At 38.8% G+C, this 19,271-nt stretch overlaps 1 protein-coding gene across 2 annotated transcripts in view; it reads left to right on the top strand.

Annotated features, from left to right (window-relative positions):
- The window catches only part of NR2E1 (nuclear receptor subfamily 2 group E member 1), a 29,639-nt gene extending 13,417 nt beyond the window's left edge, over positions 1 to 16,222 (top strand). For both annotated transcript variants that reach the window (XM_030556066.1, XM_030556065.1), the window contains exons 5-9: positions 1,201 to 1,347; positions 9,076 to 9,172; positions 9,558 to 9,707; positions 9,965 to 10,070; positions 14,859 to 16,222. In XM_030556066.1, coding sequence (XP_030411926.1) covers positions 1,201 to 1,347; positions 9,076 to 9,172; positions 9,558 to 9,707; positions 9,965 to 10,070; positions 14,859 to 15,021 — 663 coding nt within the window. In that variant the 3' untranslated portion in view covers positions 15,022 to 16,222. The remainder of the gene's footprint in view (positions 1 to 1,200; positions 1,348 to 9,075; positions 9,173 to 9,557; positions 9,708 to 9,964; positions 10,071 to 14,858) is intronic.
- The last annotated feature ends 3,049 nt before the right edge of the window (positions 16,223 to 19,271 follow it).

Below are 19,271 nucleotides of genomic sequence, written 5' to 3' on the forward strand. Positions count from 1 at the left end.
CTAATTGAATTCAATGGGACTTAAGCATCTGACTAAGGCTAAGCATGTGCTTATGTGCTTTGAGGAATAGGAATAGACTGCTGAATCTGGGTGTGAATTAAGGGTAACAATATAAAATATTGATTCAAAAAATTATATTGCTCTAGAAAGCAGAGAACGCTGAATAAAGTAATGAGACAGGGACCTGGAATCAAGCTACATTTTTAATAGGTTTCCTCTATTGTTAGAATTCATGTCTGCCATACTGTGATCTTATGCTTATATGATCCCATTCATCCCCATGGATAGCAAAGCAAATAACCTGCTTTATAAAGGGCCCACAGAAGCCAACAGAAGTTTTGCTCTTAATTTCAGTGGGTGCAGGACGGGATTGCTTCAGTTATCTATATACAGGAATGACTAGTGAAGTGCAGGCATATCTGAGGTGAAGAATAAAGAGGGCAGGGCTTAGCAGCCGGCGGTCTCACTCCTGGTTTTTGTTTTATGTTTATGTCCCTGAAAGCTCATGTTTCAGAGTTTCAGCCAGCCACCTGCAGAGGATTCTCCCTCTCCCTTGCCCCAATGTATACTGTTGTTTGTTTGTTTGGGTGGTTTAGTTTTGTAGTTTATTTTATTTTTTGTTTTCATCTCCTTCCTCTGAAGCATCAGAGATGCTTATGGCTGGAGATGGGATATTGACGGGGTGGATCAGAACTCAGAAGTGGCAAAGAGCATTCTCTCTCTCAGGTTCTTGGCTGACTAGTTCTTGCTCACATGCTCAGGGGGCTGGTTCTTGTTCACATGCTCAGGGTCTAATGGGTCACCATATGCTGGATTAGGAAGGAATTTTTATAAATTGAGAAGGTTAGACTGGCAGTGATCTTGGGAGGGGTGGGTTACCTTCCTCTGCAACATGTGCATGTGGGTCACTTGCCAGGATTATCTGGGAATATCTCACTTAATCATTTCCCTACCCTTGCAGGGGCCTCAGGCACTGATCCATCTCAGTCCCTCCTGTTCTCTGCCCGTGGCGCATAATAGTCTAGTTTTCTGGAGGCTGTGATATTTTGGTCTCATGTTAGTTGCTGGGTTTAGTGCATGGGTGGTGGCCTGGGATAAACAGGAGGTGAAAAGATGATCTGGTGGTTCCTTCTGACCTTAAACTCTATGGATATCTCAATCACTTTTTATTATTATTCCTTGTTTTACTTTTTATATTAGTATCCACATGAAGTCAATGGTACACCTATGTACCTCTATGAAGTGGCCACTGAATCTGTTTGTGAATCTGCCGCCAGGCTTCTCTTTATGAGCATCAAATGGGCCAAGAGCGTTCCAGCCTTTTCTACTCTGTCCTTACAAGATCAGGTAAGACTTATATAATGAGTAATTGTCCTTAGCCTCACAACCGTATTAAAGATGGTTCACAAAATTCAAATCTAGATCAGATTTTTCACCCCCCAAAGGAATTGGCCCCTGTAGTTTTTGATCTGGCCCATCTCTAAAATAATATATTGTTTTAACAGCAATTTTCATCAGTCTGAAATGGATATTTTATAGTGAAACTCAGATAGGAAATAGATATTGCTATAAGACAAATATTACGAGAGGCAGCATGTTGCAGAACACTGGGCTGGAAGTCAGGAAACCAGGGATGAAATCCTGGCCCCTCTGAAGTCAATGGCAAAGCTCGCACTGACTTAAATAGGGCTAAAAGTTCACCTTTAAGATCTATTCCTGGCTCTTCCATTAACATTCTGTCTGAGCTTTTGCAAGTCATTTAATGGCTGTGTGCCTCAGTTTCTCCAATTGCAAACTGAGTATACTGGTATTTATTCTCCTTTGTAAAGTGCTTTGAACTCTCTGGATGAAAAGTGCACTCTCAGTAAACATTTTTACCATTTAATCTCAACTAGTGTACACTGGCCAAATGGGTCTCTATGTCACAGTGACTTGAATGAAGTTATTCCACATTTACATTGATCTGACTCAGAGCAGAATTCAGCCTACTCTTTTTTTCCCTCCTAATTAAAATCCTCCTTAATTTGTTTTGTTTTCCTCTGTGACAACTTGCCTTTGCCTCAAGTGATTTGTGAGTGAACCATAGTAACTAAAGCAATTTTGTAATGACTTGATTTATTTAATATAATGCATTAATTCTGAAAAGTAATCAGACAATAATAAAAGGAAAAAACTACACAAAGCCCTAACCACAAAAATGTATCTAATATTTTGATATCAGTGTGTTTAATTTTGCAATACAATAACTAGAAAGAAAAAAGTCATATCTTAAATATTACAACTAATTGTATTAGTCTGTGGTATGTTAGTGTAAGTACATAAACAAATGCATATTGTGAGCAAAAAAAGATTTTGAGGATGACAATAGAGTTTTCTACCTAAATACTTATCACATGTAGCATAAAAATACATTTGCTTAGACAAATGGAAAGGTCCTTTTTCTAGAGCTAGTCCCAAATTTTGAGAGCCCTTTTGTGAGGTTAGATATGTGGGGCCTCATTCACCTCCCTCTATGTATTGTCACCAGCAAATCAGGTATCTATAGAGTGACCAGATAGCAAGTATGAAAAATCAGGACGGGGTGGAGGGTAATAGGCAACTATATAAGATAAAGTCCCAAATATCAGGATTGTCCCTATAAAACCGGGACATCTGGTCATCCTAGGTATATACATTCAGGGCCACTGGATGAGTGGGATCTTACAGAGGCAGCAGAGCTGGCATAAGCCAAAGGCTTAACAATCAACAGGAAACAACTGACAGGAAGATAACAGGAGTGGGCCCAGTTCATCAGTTACTCCTGTGGATCGGGAAGCTGGATCAGGCTTATGAAGGAGCTGCAGAATCAGACCTAGAGTGTACTTTATTACACAGACATCATGGGAACTGGTTTTGCTTTGAAAACTACTTCCATTTCAAAGAAAACAATCTCTGTCATAATGCCACAGCAACCAAATTCAGCCATGGACTATTCACATCAACAGCAGTTGCATCCACCTAGGCCAGGGCTCAATTTGATCTAATATGTAAAAATTCCCCAAGAGATCATCCCCCTGGGAAGAATAGGGTGAAGTGAGTGGGAAGGAGGAAACATTTTTCAAGAGAGAGGCCCATCAATACAGTATAAATGGCTAATGCACATTCCATATCATTGAACATTTCCCATTAAACTCCTCACAGAAATCAGTTTTTCCGGCCATCTTAAACGAGCCAGCGGCATAGCTTACATTTGAAATGAAAGGCAAGTGTTAGTGAATTGTAACATCAATTGAATCTGTTTTAAAGTTCTAACAACATCAACTTCACCATTCTTCCCTCCAGGTTGTAAAGATGGGTCTGAGCTGTAAAGTTTAGACCTGGATCCAAATTTCAGAGAGGTTCAGATATGGAACTATGGTTTGAACCTCTCTCTAGCATGATTCCTCGGCTTCCTCTCACATTCAGGAGAATCTCAAAGGAAATAACTCTTGTTTTAATAGCCTTATTCCATTGTTAGAGAATCAGACAGATGATCCTTACAATAGTACTACTGTTCAATTTAATTTGATTGTAGCACAGATAAAAATGTCTGCATTTCCTCTGCATGTCTTTTGACATCTAGCTGAAGAGTCTATATCTTTTCCTAGGATCTGCTTTTGTTCTGGGCACCTCTAGAAAAATTAAAACATTACAATTCTATGACTGTCACTTTTCCGTCTTGAAAAATGTGGAACCCCATCTGCTGACAAAACACAAGCAATCAATAGTAGCTTATCCTTATAGATTGTGCCTGATTCTGAAACAGAAGTAGGTTCTTTAGAAAACCTGGGATTTTCTAATTCTTTTGAGGAATGAAGGCCATTTCTAAACCCTCACTAAGGTCAGCACGAGCTATTCCAACTGGAGGCTTTAAAGACGTATTAATAGGAATGAGGAGAGCCTTAGTGGTGTTGGAGGAGAAAGTTCCTTTAATTTCTAAAGTCGTCTGACTTTAACTGCATCTTGTTGATATAAATATAGGAATCATTGTTCATTGCTGTCTGCATAAACAAGTCACAAAAAGTTTTACAAAAGCCAATTAATGCTTAAGAATCAGTTTATTTATACCACACAGAAACTCATAGACTCTAGGACTGGAAGGGACCTCGAGAGGTCATCGAGTCCAGTCCCCTGCCCTCATGGCAGGACCAAATACTGTCTAGACCATCCCTGATAGACATTTATCTAACCTACTCTTAAATATCTCCAGCGATGGAGATTCCACAACTTCCCTAGGAAATCTATTCCAGTGTTTAACTACCCTGACAGTTAGGAACTTTTTCCTAATGTCCAACCTAAATCTCCCTTGCTGCAGTTTAAGCCCATTGCTTCTTGTTCTATCATTGGAGGCTAAGGTGAACAAGTTTTCTCCCTCCTCCTGATGACACCCTTTTAGATACCTGAAAACTGATATCAGGTCCCCTCTCAGTCTTCTCTTTTCCAAACTAAACAAACCCAATTCCTTCAGCCTTCCTTCATAGGTCATGTTCTCAAGACCTTTAATCATTCTTGTTGCTCTTCTCTGGACCCTCTCCAATTTCTCCACATCTTTCTTGAAATGCGGTGCCCAGAACTGGACACAATACTCCAGTTGAGGCCTAATCAGCGCAGAGTAAAGCGGAAGAATGACTTCTCGTGTCTTGTTTACAACACACCTGTTAATGCATCCCAGAATCATGTTTGCTTTTTTTGCAACAGTATCACACTGTTCACTCATATTAAGCTTGTGGTCCACTATGACCCCTAGATCTCTTTCTGCCATACTCCTTCCTAGACAGTCTCTTCCCATTCTGTATGTGTGAAACTGATTGTTCCTTCCTAAGTGGAGCACTTTGCATTTATCTTTATTGAACTTCATCCTGTTTACCTCAGACCATTTCTCCAATTTGTCCAGATCATTTTGAATTTTGACCCTGTCCTCCAGAGCAGTTGCAATCCCTCCCAGTTTGGTATCGTCCGCAAACTTAATAAGCGTACTTTCTATGCCAACATCTAAATCGTTGATGAAGATATTGAACAGAACCGATCCCAAAACAGACCCCTGCGGAACCCCACTTGTTATACCTTTCCAGCAGGATTGGGAGCCATTAACAACTACTCTCTGAGTACGGTTATCCAGCCAGTTATGCACCCACCTTATAGTAGCCCCATCTAAATTGTACTTTCCTAGCTTATCTATAAGAATATCATGCGAAACTGTATCAAATGCCTTACTAAAGTCTAGGTATATCACATCCACCGCTTCTCCCTTATCCACAAGGCTCGTTATCCTATCAAAGAACGCTATCAGATTAGTTTGACACGATTTGTTCTTTACAAATCCATGCTGGCTATTCCCTATCACCTTACCACCTTCCAAGTGTTTGCAGATGATTTCTTTCATTACCTGCTCCATTATCTTCCCTGGCACAGAAGTTAAACTAACTGGTCTGTAGTTTCCTGGGTTGTTTTTATTTCCCTTTTTATAGATGGGCACTATATTTGCCCCCTTCCAGTCTTCCGGAATCTCCCCCGTCTCCCATGATTTCCCAAAGATAATAGCTAGAGGCTCAGATACCTCCTCTATTAACTCCTTGAGTATTCTAGGATGCATTTCATCAGGCCCTGGTGACTTGCAGGCATCTAACTTTTCTAAGTGATTTTTTACTTGCTCTTTCCTTATTTTCTCTTCTAAACCTACCCTCTTCCCGTAAGCATTCACTATACTAGACATTCCTTCAGACTTCTCAGTGAAGACCGAAACAAAGAAGTCATTAAGCATCTCTGCCATTTCCAAGTCTCCCGTTACTGTTACCCCCTCCTCATTGAGCAGTGGGCCTACCCTGTCCTTAGTCTTCCTCTTGCTTCTAATGTATTGATAAAAAGTCTTCTTGTTTCCCTTTATTCCCATAGCTAGTTTGAGTTCATTTTGTGCCTTTGCTTTTCTAATCTTGCCTCTGCATTCCTGTGTTATTTGCCTATATTCATCCTTCGTGATCTGACCTAGTTTCCATTTTTTATATGCCGCCTTTTTATTTTGTAGGTCACGCAAGATCTCAAGGGTAAGCCAAGGTGGTCTTTTGCCACATTTTCTATCTTTCCTAACCATCGGAATAACTTGCTTCTGGGCCCTTAATAGCGTCCCTTTGAAAAACTGCCAACTTTCCTCAGTTGTTTTTCCTCAGTTGTTTTTCCCCTCAGTCTTAATTCCCATGGGACCTTGCCTATCAGCTCTCTGAGCTTACCAAAATCGGCCTTCCTGAAATCCATTGTCTCTATTCTGCTGTACTCCCTTCTACCCTTCCTTAGAATTGCAAATTCTATGATTTCATGATCACTTTCACCCAAGCTTCCTTCTACTTTTAAATTCTCAACAAGTTCCTCCCTATTGGTTAAAATCAAGTCTAGAACAGCTTCCCCCCTAGTAGCTTTTTCAACTTTCTGAAATAAAAAGTTGTCTGCAATGCAGTCCAGGAACTTATTGGATAGTCTGTGCCCCGCGGTGTTATTTTCCCAACATATATCTGGATAGTTGAAGTCCCCCATCACCACCAAATCTTGGGCTTTGGATGATTTTGTTAGTTGTTTGAAAAAAGCCTCATCCACCTCTTCCGCCTGATTAGGTGGCCTGTAGTAGACTCCCATATCTAAATGAACCCGCATATCTAAATGAAATATCAGTTCTCTATAAGGCACAAGGAATGGCTGGTTAGTAGTTTTCAGTGTAATGTAAGTTCTGTTTCTCTCACCAGAAACCTGAGATGGATATGGTACTTCAGATAATTTCATATCACTGGGCAGTTTCTGTTACTATAAAAGCCAATGCAATTAATTAAAACCTTTATTATGTGCAGAGACACACATTTACATTTCAGTCACAATTTCTTTATTAGAGTTGAATAAAAGTTCTGCAAAGTCTAAGTAGATAGTGCAGAAAGGTAACTGTGATGTCATGATGGTCATAGTTCTGGAATGCAGTGGTGGTGTGGCCATGTTGGTCCCAGGATATTAAAGGGACAAAGTGAGTGAGGTAATATCTTTTACTTGACCTAAAAAGGTATTACCTTATCCACAGTGCTTAATTTGTGCCAGGGCTGAGCCCTGATACGTCTAGGCTTGGCAGGTCATAGCCCTGGCACCTCTGGGCTTGCGGCATCAGTTATGAATGTAAAAAAATTGATTGAGCCCCAGCATCTCTTTCAGTACAAATTAAGTACTGCTCACCCACCTTGTCTCTCTAGTAGCGCTGTAATGACTTTTGACTCTGGGAGAGCTCTCCTGAATCTAATTAAAACAATATGGCTTAAAACACTGGGTATTAAAAATTAGAACTTAGATAAGAAACTTCCAATTGTTGGATGATTTCAGTGCAACTGAAATGCATCTCTTTAAATTCAGAGGTGTAAGAATAACAAAATTCTATTGAAAGGATTCTATTTTATAAAGGGACATCATTATACTCAACAGTTCCAAAATGTATTCTTCCCTTGTTCCCAGTATACCCTACATCTCCAGAATCCATGTAGTGTTTTCTCAGCAAAATCTTTGACCAACACTATAAGTCTAAGTGTGTGTTATCCTGAGTCTTGAGAATGGGACCTCTTCTCTTTTCCTGCCAACTGCATAACACCAGTAAAACTTATTTCCAACTGCTACTGAAGTCTTAGGGTGACAGTAGCAGCCACAGGCCCTTGTGTGATGCCTCCCTTCTTTGTAGGGGTTTTGGGTAATATATCATCATAATCATAAAGCCACCAGCCAATCCTTCCTGAGCCTAGTCCTGCTCTGCTCACAAAGTCACCTCCATCTTGTTGTGGACCACAAAGAGGCATCGAGTCCCAACTGTGTGTGCTCTCTGTGGTGTGCCCCTCAAACCATGCCATGGAACTGATGAGATTCAGCTGGGTATAGGGCCCCTCTATGTCCATGCAAAGGAGGTAGGCTAAGCCAAAGTGTCACATGTGCACTTAAATTATTCTTTGCTGGCTTTGCCACTGTAAATCCTAAGGACCCTAATTTTCCTGTCACGCCTACAGTGTATTTGTCCTTAAATCAATAGGATTGCCTCAGTGAAAACAGAAAAGGGAACTGGGCACAGAGTCCACTACTCAGCCCTCACAAGGAAAAAAAATCTACAAAAACAAATTAGGGTGGAAAGATTATGGAGAACAAACAATAGCACTGGCTGCAACATCTGGATCCAAATCAGAGAGGCGCCAACCTCCACAGGTGTTTGGCTGTGGAGTTGGGGTTCGTCCCTTGTTGAGGAGGGACAATCCAAGATGTTTGGACCCAGATTCGAACTTCCCTAAAGTTCAGTGACATTCTAGGGTTTGGATTTGTGACTCACTCTAAAGTAACCAGATTTCTGTGTCCAGCTTTCAAGGGCTCTTTTCAGCAAAAGTAGGAAAACAAATAAGATTTTAATATACCTTGTTATTGTCTTTTAACCGAGCATAGATTTGTTTAACCAACTGTGGATTCAATGTAAAGGAGAGCATGCCTGTCATTGTGTAGTAGTGCTTTGAATGGACACTCTATCCAAAGGTGCCAGTTCAGGCCACCACCTAGTAATCCACTCATTTCACAAATCACATGTTTTCAGGGTAAAAAAGTCTAATAGTACAGAAATTATTAAAAGAACGATCCGGCATACATTCTGCTCTCAATACACATGTCTATTGACACTAAGGAGGAGAAGAGAGCACTTACTGAGCAAGCCTGCTTTTGAAAAATATGAGTAGATATTTATGAAGAGTGTAAGCTCTTTGGGGCAGGGATTGTCTCTCTCCCTCTTTATGTTTGCACAGCATCTAGCACAATGGGCCATGAGTGTGGGTGGGGACTTTAGGTTCTCAAGTAATACAAATAATTAATACTAGTAATATTTCTTCCAGGGATATTCTTATCCATATACACCTCATCAAAAAGATAAAGGAAGAGCTAAAATATTCAAAGGGGAAAATACAAAAGCGGACATTTAAAGCAGTTTTTAAAATAACAGAAATTTACATATTGAAAATGTTTATAATCTATAAATTATACACCATGTTATATTGTACATCTATTGTATGGCAGCTGATGCTTTTGGAAGATGCTTGGAGAGAACTGTTTGTTCTAGGAATAGCACAATGGGCCATTCCAGTTGATGCTAACACTCTACTGGCTGTATCTGGTAAGAATTGCACAATTTAATGACTTTGTTATAGAAATTACCATAAAAATACATTACTGAAAAAAGAACAACATGTAAAGAATAACAAATTCCCGCTGAACAATAGAGCGTACCTGTCATTTATAAATCTATATTTAAATGCAAATAATGTTGTTTTGTTGTATTCATGACTGCTTGCATTGTCATTTAAATGCAAATTACTGTGTTTGTTATCATCCAAGAGAAGATTTTATATTAACTTTCATACAATATAGTCAGTTTAAATGGAATCGGATATCTAAGAGTGACAATTGAATAGATATTGATAGAGGATTGTGTCAGAAATCGATATACATTAATGCAAATGCCTTAATAAAGAGTATTTTTTCGTATGTTTCTATTCTAGGCATGAATGGTGACAATACAGATTCTCAGAAGCTGAATAAAATTATTTCAGAAATACAGGCTTTACAGGAGGTTGTGGCTAGATTTAGACAACTTCGGCTAGATGCTACTGAATTTGCCTGTCTCAAATGCATTGTCACTTTTAAAGCTGGTAAGCAGAAATAATCTCTTGTTTTTCGATAGCTAGCCATTTCGCTGGTTAGCTACTTCAAAGTCTATACTGTCATTTTAAAACAGATGTGATAACATCAGCTAATTGGTTTTCTGCTGTTGAATTCTGATAGGCAGTGTTACACTTTAAATATTAAAAATTAAATGTTTAAAAATGCATTTTTATTTTTACATTAAATCTTAAATATTTTGACCTTCTTAAGAGTCCACCTGACTAGTTACTGATCTGCTTTCCAGTACCTACACACAGTGGTTCTGAACTGAGAAGTTTTCGAAATGCTGCCGCCATTGCAGCTCTTCAAGATGAAGCTCAGCTCACTCTGAACAGTTATATCCACACCAGGTGATCAATATTTTCTTTGAATACTTTTTTCAAACACTCTGGGTGAAATCCTGACCTCGGTGAAGTCAATGGCAAAACGTCCATTGAGTTCAGTGGAGCCGGGATTTCATACCATCTTCACAGTGACTGTATGCCTATAGTAGAACTTGGGTTATCCAAACGGAATGGGGAACATGGAATGTATTCAAATAAGTGGGAAAATGAAAAAAGGAGTTTTTCATGGTATGTGATACCTAAAAAGGAACATAATACATTTAGAAAACTGGAGATTTTGCATGTCTTTTACTGTATTTAATAGCAACAACAAACATCACATACAGTGCTTTAAATTTTAGAATCTCAAAATCTTTTATTGTATTATTCCCATTTTTCACATAAGGAAATGGAGGCAGTGACTTGTCCAAGACCATAGTGTGAGTCATGGCAGAGCTGGAAATAGAAAAACTCAGATCTTGTGACTCCTAGCTCAGTGCCATCTTACCCAGGATGATGAAAATAATAGTTTATATGGAAAACCTCATTTCAATCTTGTTCAGTATAAAATATATGAGATACAGAAACCTTTTACACCAACTATAAAAGCTGTAGTTGCCACTTTGTGAAACTAACAAGGGTGAAACCGGGAATGTGTGAAATGTATTATGCAGAAAACCACTGTTATTCTCACTATGTGAGCAGTTGTCTTAATGTGACCACACTTTAGAGCACCATGCTTTGAATACTTTTTAAAACTATCCTCCAGCCCTGAACCACAAGGGTTAGGAGGACTACTGCCAAAGCAACTCACTAGGCAATTGGGTGGGGAAGAAAGGAGACAGAGAGGAAGGGTGTGCTTTGCATCTCATTCAATAGTGACTCCTCCAGTCATTTCAGGAGCTATGGGTGATGGAGCTCTGAAAGGCATGTTGTCCAGTCCTTAGCTAGAAATAAATTGGCTGTAATGCAAGGCCTGGAGCAGGGGGAACTTGAGTAGAGGCACAAGAGTGGGGGAGAAGGGAGAATCCTCAGGGTTCCATCGTGGACATGGAGGTGAACCCAAAAAAAAAAAAAAAAAAGAGGTCTAACCTCCAGTTGGTGCATCTCCATTTACCCATTCTTTTGTCACCTACCCTCATGTCCCTTCCAAAATGTCAGCTTGAAATATTAATTGAACTTTTTAGCCAGATTCTGTCTAGTGTCATAGATCAGATGTACTTCCCTCAATATCACCAAACTGCCTCTTCTTAAATGAGTATTCTGAAAAGGGACAACACTTAGACTCAATGCTTTCAACCTGGGCCTCCTCCCACTTTTGTAACCTTGAATTTTAAACGTTGTCAATTAATGTTAAATCACTAAAGCTAAGAATATAATAAACCAAACTTAGTTTTCAGGTTTAAGCCTCAAGGTCACTTAGACAATTTAACTTAGTAGAGAACCCTAGATGACACTTTGAATTACAGAACCAAACTTTTTTAAAAGAGAAAAATGATTAGTTAAGCAAACAGGCATACAATTACCATTTACACAATACTACAATTATACTCACATTCAAAGATGGAATGGTGTATCAATAGACGATCAGTCCACTGACAACCAGATAAAGTACAGCCTTATCTTATAAACTAATAGTACCCTTTTGGTGTTAGCTGGAGCGTCATCCAATTTAAAAGGCTATTACTTACATAACCCATGATAATACTAATTAACATTAAACCTATCCATTACCTTAGTCACATTTCCTTCACCTCTACATTGGCTCTTCACATTACACATTATTTAAATTAACATTTGCACCAATGTTCTTTCCATGCTAATGGTGTTCATAGCATTTTAGTAAAACATTCCTAATTCTCAAAAATGCTAATTAAAAACCATTCCAAAACCAGTTCTAACCAAAACACAGCACAATATAACCCTAGGTCACGTCCTTGCTAACTTCAATTTTCCCATCTTACTGTCTAACTTTTACTCACACTAACAAACTCAATTTCCCATACTCCTCTATACTTAGCCTAATTAAAGCCAAAGCCTAATTTCTCTTTATTTCTTGACCTAACCCATTTTATAGGCTACAACTTCCACCAACAATTTTTCTCCTATGGCACAATGAAACTCTGTACAATAAGGGTGAAGCCTGCCTGTGTGGGAGACAGGGCTCTCTCACGGGCCAACCCAAGACCGTCGTACGAACTTTCCCAAAAACTAAGGACCATCACAAATCTCATCACCTTCCGCTCCATGCACTAGGCACATCTTTGACCTTGCCTTCTCTAACATAAACACATAGCAACATGTCTGTGTGTGTATATGTTATGTATCATTTAAATATAAAATCCAAAACAAAATACTCCATTGCACACACTTCTCCCCAGTGAGAAGATGAGAGAACACACACATACCATGACAAACATTAGTCATATTGCTTAACACACACAAATACTATGGTGATGAGCATGGTATAAGAACCTATATAGAATAAAATAAAATAAAATCTCCAGTAGAGGATGTAATTCAGTGATCTGAGAGTTACATGTGTGAAGCCAGATGACAAAGTACTCCTAGGGAAACACCCCCGGCATCAGCACCAAATACTACTATAACTAGCCTTGAAAGGATTAGGTTTTTAATCAATAAATATCAGTAAATATCCATTTCACTGTACACACACAAACCGATGAAAAAATATTTCCATTGATAATAATCAACATTTACACATAGGCAAAAGTAAGAACAATGCTGCTTGAGAACTTATCAAAGTTTGACTTTCGGGATGTTTACTTTGTATGTTGACCCCAGCTCCCAGAATTCCGTGCAACTGTGAAAATTTAAGTATATAAAAATAAAAAATGCTTACAAATAAACATTAATATAATCAATTGAAATTGTAGGGGAAAAAATGAATCCTGCCAAGCCTAGCTATAACCTAAACTGAAGTTCCACCACCATCTGCATTTATTTTGCAAATCTAAGGACATTTAAAAAATTGTCTTCTCTTAAAAACTATGTTCACTGGCAGAAATCTTTGATGTCCTTTGTTTAGACTATAGATAGAATCCTTCACTGCAGATGTGAGCAAACAAAAATACCAGCCAGTTCTGTCCAGTACATACTAAAAAACGAAAAAGCAGCAGCTGTGTGGCATGCTCTTCCCACCCCCATTGAAGCCCCTTCACATGAATAATGTGCCATTGGAGCTCAATGGGAGATAGGGTTACATGGCCAGCTAGTGGGAGAAGCCAGGAAGTGGCTGCTTTACATGACATGGTCCTCTTTCCAAACTCAGCTTTCCCACTGGTAAACGCTCTGGAAGTCCTCTAACTTACACCAGTTTTACACCAGTATAACTATTTACATCAGTGATTTACACTGGTGTGAAAGGAGAATACCGCCTTGTGAGAACCAACAAGTGGGTTGTGAGAACAGGCATGAACTGAGGATCTACCGTCTCATGGTTCCAGAGTGATCCATGTTTCTGAGGTAAACATAAGGCACAGAGCAGTGGAACAATAGAGAGAGGCTGCCTGTCAGCATAGATGCCAAAGCAATATGTACTACAGACTAGATAGATAGTACTTTTCCACTGGTATTTGTACAAGAATGGAATGCTGAGTTCTGCACCACAAGGGTAAAAAGCAGTGAATGACTATACACTGTAAATAAATCTTGCAGTCTAAATAAAGGCAGCAATTAGGAACAGCATAATTCTTCACCACAAGTTTTAGGCATATCAAAGTCTTTGCTACTTTTCTGGAAAGGTGGACATGCAAAAAATATTGTTGGCCGTGTTTGATGGAGCTAGGACCCATCATATGAGGATATTTTCTTTTGTCTATGCAATAACCTTGGAATGTCTTGGAAGTTTCCATTGTACGTTGATATATTTTCATAAAAATGTTGGAAATTTTGTAGGTGAAAGCCTAGCTCCATTGAAGTTAATGAGAAAACTCCATTGACTTCAGTCAGGATTTCATCCTGTATTTTTATTATGTGACATGTGAAGAAGGAGGCCTAATTTTGCTCTCATTCTAGTTTTACCCCAGTGCAAGTCCTTTGATTTCAATGAGGTGACTTCTGATTTACATTAGTGAAAGTGATAGAAGATCAGAGAATCAGGCTCCAAATGTTTCTGATAGTGGTCCTGATTCTCCTTTTACTTACAGCAGTGCAAAATCCAGAGTAATGCCTCCAAAGTCAGCCGAGTTACACTGGTGAAAAATCAGCACCAGCAAGATCAGAATCAGGCCCATATTGTTTTCATCTTTAAAAGCTGGGAAGAATTCTGTGGCTAACAAAGATGGAAGATAACCTTTTATAGATGTATATTTTCAGGGGGAATGAAATGTTGCTTCTCACTCAGAATTTTGTATTCAAAATGTCAATTATTAAAAGTGACACTGCACTCAAACATCTGCAGCATACTGGGTAGATTGAATTTCCAATCCAATAAACCCAGTTTATTTAACATGGGCCAAATTCTTCTGAGTTACACCCAATTCAAGGTTATTGTTTGAGGTGTTAGGGCAGAGTTTGGCCTTCTATATATTATTCATCTAAGAGATCAAACAAAATGGCCAAACTACAAATGTGGAAACAGTGGCCCAAAGCCTGCTTACCTCACTCATGTCAGCATTCCCATTAAAGTCAACATATCTACTTTTATGAGAAGGCAAATAGGATTTCATCCAGCCAGAACCAAACCCTACAATTTGCTTAATTTTGGTTTTGTTGCTCATTAAGATAAGTGATTTTGCTGTTTGGAGAAACGTATGACACCTCAGTAACATTCTTTGTCATTTTGTATTCTAGGTACCCCACACAACCTTGCCGTTTTGGAAAACTCTTATTGCTTTTGCCAGCTTTACGTTCAATTAGTCCATCTACAATAGAAGAAGTGTTTTTTAAAAAAACCATTGGGAATGTGCCAATTACAAGATTGCTTTCAGATATGTACAAATCCAGTGATATATAAACCACCTTAAAAATAAACAATCAGGACGGACAGTTTGATAAGAACTTATCTATGGAGAATAAGCCTCAACTAACAAAATCTACAGGAAGTATAAGCCTGGGAATGTTTAATTTTTAAATTCATTGAGAAATTTTAAAAAAAGTCCCATTAGATATGATTTTTCTGCCTTGAACAGTGATTTAAAGCATGGAGAGAGTGTTTTGCTCTACAGAAAAAGTGAATTGGATGGAATTTGGCTGCTTCTCTTTGTACAGGGCGGTGGCAATTCACTTGTCAGTCATAGTTAAGAAAGACTACGATTCTATCACTTAGCTGGGAAATCTGAGCTAAAAAGAAAATACTTTAGTTCTTTCATTTGGAACATTGGGTAACCAAACATTGCATCTCTTATAATGCGTCATGAGGTGGCATTCAGATCTGTTGTTAAAGTAGCTTATATGGTGAATATGTTCATAATATTATAGACAACATCTAAAACCAGGTTACCAGAACATTGCTTCTGTTGTAATACATCATAATGTGGCCTTCAGAACTGATTTTAAAAGTAGCTTATGCTGGCAGTTACATTTTGGATTCAACAGAACAGGCCTTCCTGTAAAATGAACTGATAAACTTTGATGCAAATCATCAGAATTTCAGTTTGGTTAACATCTCAAAGACAGAAGAGCTTTACACACAACAAAAAAGGAAAAATGAATAATAGTCAAGTAAGAAAGACTAAAACAGCAAAACCAAATAAAATGGAGATGATTGATTCAGTGAGCTGATCGCTGTCCCATTGGCATAGTGCTGAAACCAAAGGCAATGGTGGCCAAACTCTGTGTCAATGAGATGTGCAGAAAGGTGAAATAACTTACAAAAGACAACGGAAAAAAAAACATAATTATGAAGAAATACAGATGGTCAATTGATACAATGCTAATAGTCTCCAAGACTCTCCAATGCCTTTTTAGAAAACTTCGGGTTCTAATTAAAGCTTTGATCTCTCGATCTCTCTCACACACACACACGTTATAAGCTGCTTATTTGATATAAGACTATACCTATGAAAAATGTAGAAAAAACATTTAAAGATAGCTGCTGTACTTTTCAAATTTTGATTTGTTATTAGGAACTAGCACTGAGAAAAATCAGCACTTGAACTATCATAGAATGAGTAAAACTTTTCTTGTACAAAGTGGATTAACTGATTTGTGAAGTTAAAAAGTTGTACTCATTGTATTTACAAAGAATAAAAATATATTGAATTTAAATTATCTTTACTTTGTTTCTTTCACTTCTCTCCCTTGAGTCCTGGATTAGTTTTCTCAAAGTAAAACTGTACACTGCTTGCCAAAAAACAGAAACATTCTTCAAATATATATCTGCCTAATGCAAGGTTTCTTTAACCTCTCTCTAAAGCAGTGGCATAGACCTCTTCTGGAGTACTGGACTCAATGGACCATGAGTCTAAGCTAGCTGGACAATTCTTATGTTCCTATGTTAAAGTGATTGTTAATAACTAACCAACCAGACAGCTAAAAGGCACTGTTGATGGGATGGAGGAGACCACCACTTTTCCCCACCCCCCACCCCAATTAAAATGACTTTTCTTTTAGGTGTGCAATTATATCAGCAATCCAAAGATCAGAGAATGTAACTCCCAGAGGGCAAGAAAGAAACTGGCAGTGGGAACAGAAAAGGCAACAATGAAGGAAAGGCACTGTGGCCATATGGTGATCAGTGAATGAAGAGAATATACATTAGAAATGTGATAGAGGTTTACATAAACTAATATCAAGGAATAAAGACCATGGGTGAAATCCTGGCAAAAACACCCTTTGACTTCAGTAGGGCTAGGATTTTATCTGTTTCCCAGATGTTCAGTCTAAGTTTTTTGCATGGCAGCCTATCCAGGACAGCTAAATCAAAGTATACAAGACTAATCCCTCTTCTGTTTGGGGATGTAGAGAGACTTTTCATCTCTCTAGTATTAGTTTTCTAGTCATTAGGGAGACACAGAGAAGCCAGTGTTCTTGATAGGATAAAAGGATCCAACATTTTGGAATTGCACTCTATGAATTTACAAAAAAATTTTTTAAACATTCATTAAAGTTTCTCTCATCAATAAACTAAACCATAAAAATAGGAAATAAGTTAAGAATTAAAAAAAGATTAAAAGGTGGCAAAGTCAAGCACTCCCAAATTTGGAAATGCCAGAATTAATGTTGCCCATTGAATTACCCAATGTTACATAGGAACTTGGAAGCAGAGGCAAGAATAGAATCCAAGTTTGTAGGGTGGCATGTAAGTGCCCTAACTCTGAGACCACCCTTTTTCTCCCTGCAGTCCCATCTCATTCACTACAAATGTCTCAACTTCTACAATAAACTAGACAATCTTATATACACAATACAAAAATCTTGATTCATCCCCAGAGCAGATTGATCCCATGCACTGACCGAACCAGTGTTCCTTTGTAAAGATAATATTGGATCATTTAATTAAAGACTGTATGATAATGAATACAAAGGTGGTAGGGTGAGGGAGGAGAATTAAGGTTGCATGAGCAACACTCATTCTGTCATTTCCTAACTTGAGCATGCTTGACTTTACAACCTTTAAATCCTTGACTTCAAATTTCCTAATTTATGGTATAGTTTTATTGATCAGACCAACAATAACTAATGTTAAATGAAGTTTTGAAAAACTATAAGGAAATTTACAAAGTCTTTATGCGCTATTTAAATAATAAAGCACCTATACATTGGTTTACTGAGTTATGGTTTCATAGTGTTGGAGAAAATAGGTAAGATTTACCACAACTTCTAAATGATATTTTTAAATAGTTGTGCATTAAAAAACTGAGTAGGGAGTCACGCACACACTTCTTTTTCAAGTATTTAGAAAATTGTGCTCCTAATTTGTAAGCAGCACGAAAAGGAGCTGCAGTTCTATACCTTAATGTTCATTAAGGCTTTTAGAGGAAAGCTGTAAACAATTTCCCTTTGAAAGGAAAAACTAACTTCCCAGAGTCCAAACCCAAAAGGAGCACAGCAGCAGCTTACCCAAACCCAGTCTGCTTTCATTACAACTCCTGAGATCCTTCTCTGTAAAAATGTTATGGTCATCTGAGGAAAATCAGTTGAGATTCTCCCCAAGTATTGTGCGTGTTTTAAGATAGCCATGGTCTCACACCTGATAATTATGTTTATATCTGCACTGTAATATTCAGAAAAGGTGTGAGATGACAGGATGTTTGCTCTCTAACTCAGCAACTCACCAGGTTTGGTGTACACAAATATTTAAGGGACAAATTCCATTCTCACATAAATCAGTGCAATACTATTGACAATGCAATTGTAAAGGAGAGCTGAATTTGGTCCTTGCTCATTTTTGTACATAAAACCTGGTTAACTGAAGAGTTTGGGGCACAGTGTCTTTCCTCCCACTCAAGGACTTTCCTTCTTCCTCATCCCCAAATCAGTCAGAGCTTCCCCCTCCTCTGTTGTGGCCCTGATGCTTCTCCTGGGGACCAGGAGGCCCTTGGCCAGGAGACACGCCATGGGAGGGCAGTGGGATCTTCACACACTGGCTGGAAGAAGTGGCAACAGCCCCAGAAGGAAGTGATTGCCTTGGGAATGATGCAGCTTCAGGCAGAGTAGATTGGAAGGTGAAGCAGTATGGGAGGCTGCAGGGGCCACAGCCAATTAAACTCAGCTCTTAGGGCAGTGCTCCTCTAAACAACTCAACTTGCAGGGCAGGTAGTTGCAGAGGCACTGCCTCTAGTCACCTCTAAGTCAGCAGGTTTAGCCAAAACTCAACCTCAGTCACCTTCCTTATTACTCCCTGCACCCTTTCAAGCAGTAGGGAAAGGGATTCAGCTACCATACTCTTAGGCAGAGTAAAGATGTTTCCTCCACCCCAGAACTCATGTGCCAGGAGATGGGAGACAAGGACTGGACTTTTCCCCAGGCTATATTTGAGATTATATAGCAGAGGGAAACCCCGATCCTTCTGGGCATGAAGCCTGGCCAGGCCCCTCATATATAGATAGGCTTTAGACAATAGGCATGGGATGGATAAAGGTCCTTCTGACTAGACCACCCCCCGCCCCCATCCTTTGGATTGGAGGTCAGTGGCCTTGGCAGATCTCAGATATGACCATGCAGAGAGTTAAAGCACCCGGGGGCTGGGATAGAAAGGGTAGAGGTTCAATTAGCTTTTCAATAAGATCAATGGGTCACTTTGCCTCTGCTCTTATTTCAGCT

The sequence above is a fragment of the Gopherus evgoodei genome, chromosome 3, assembly GCF_007399415.2.
Source record: "Gopherus evgoodei ecotype Sinaloan lineage chromosome 3, rGopEvg1_v1.p, whole genome shotgun sequence".
NCBI classification, from domain to species: Eukaryota; Metazoa; Chordata; order Testudines; family Testudinidae; genus Gopherus; species Gopherus evgoodei.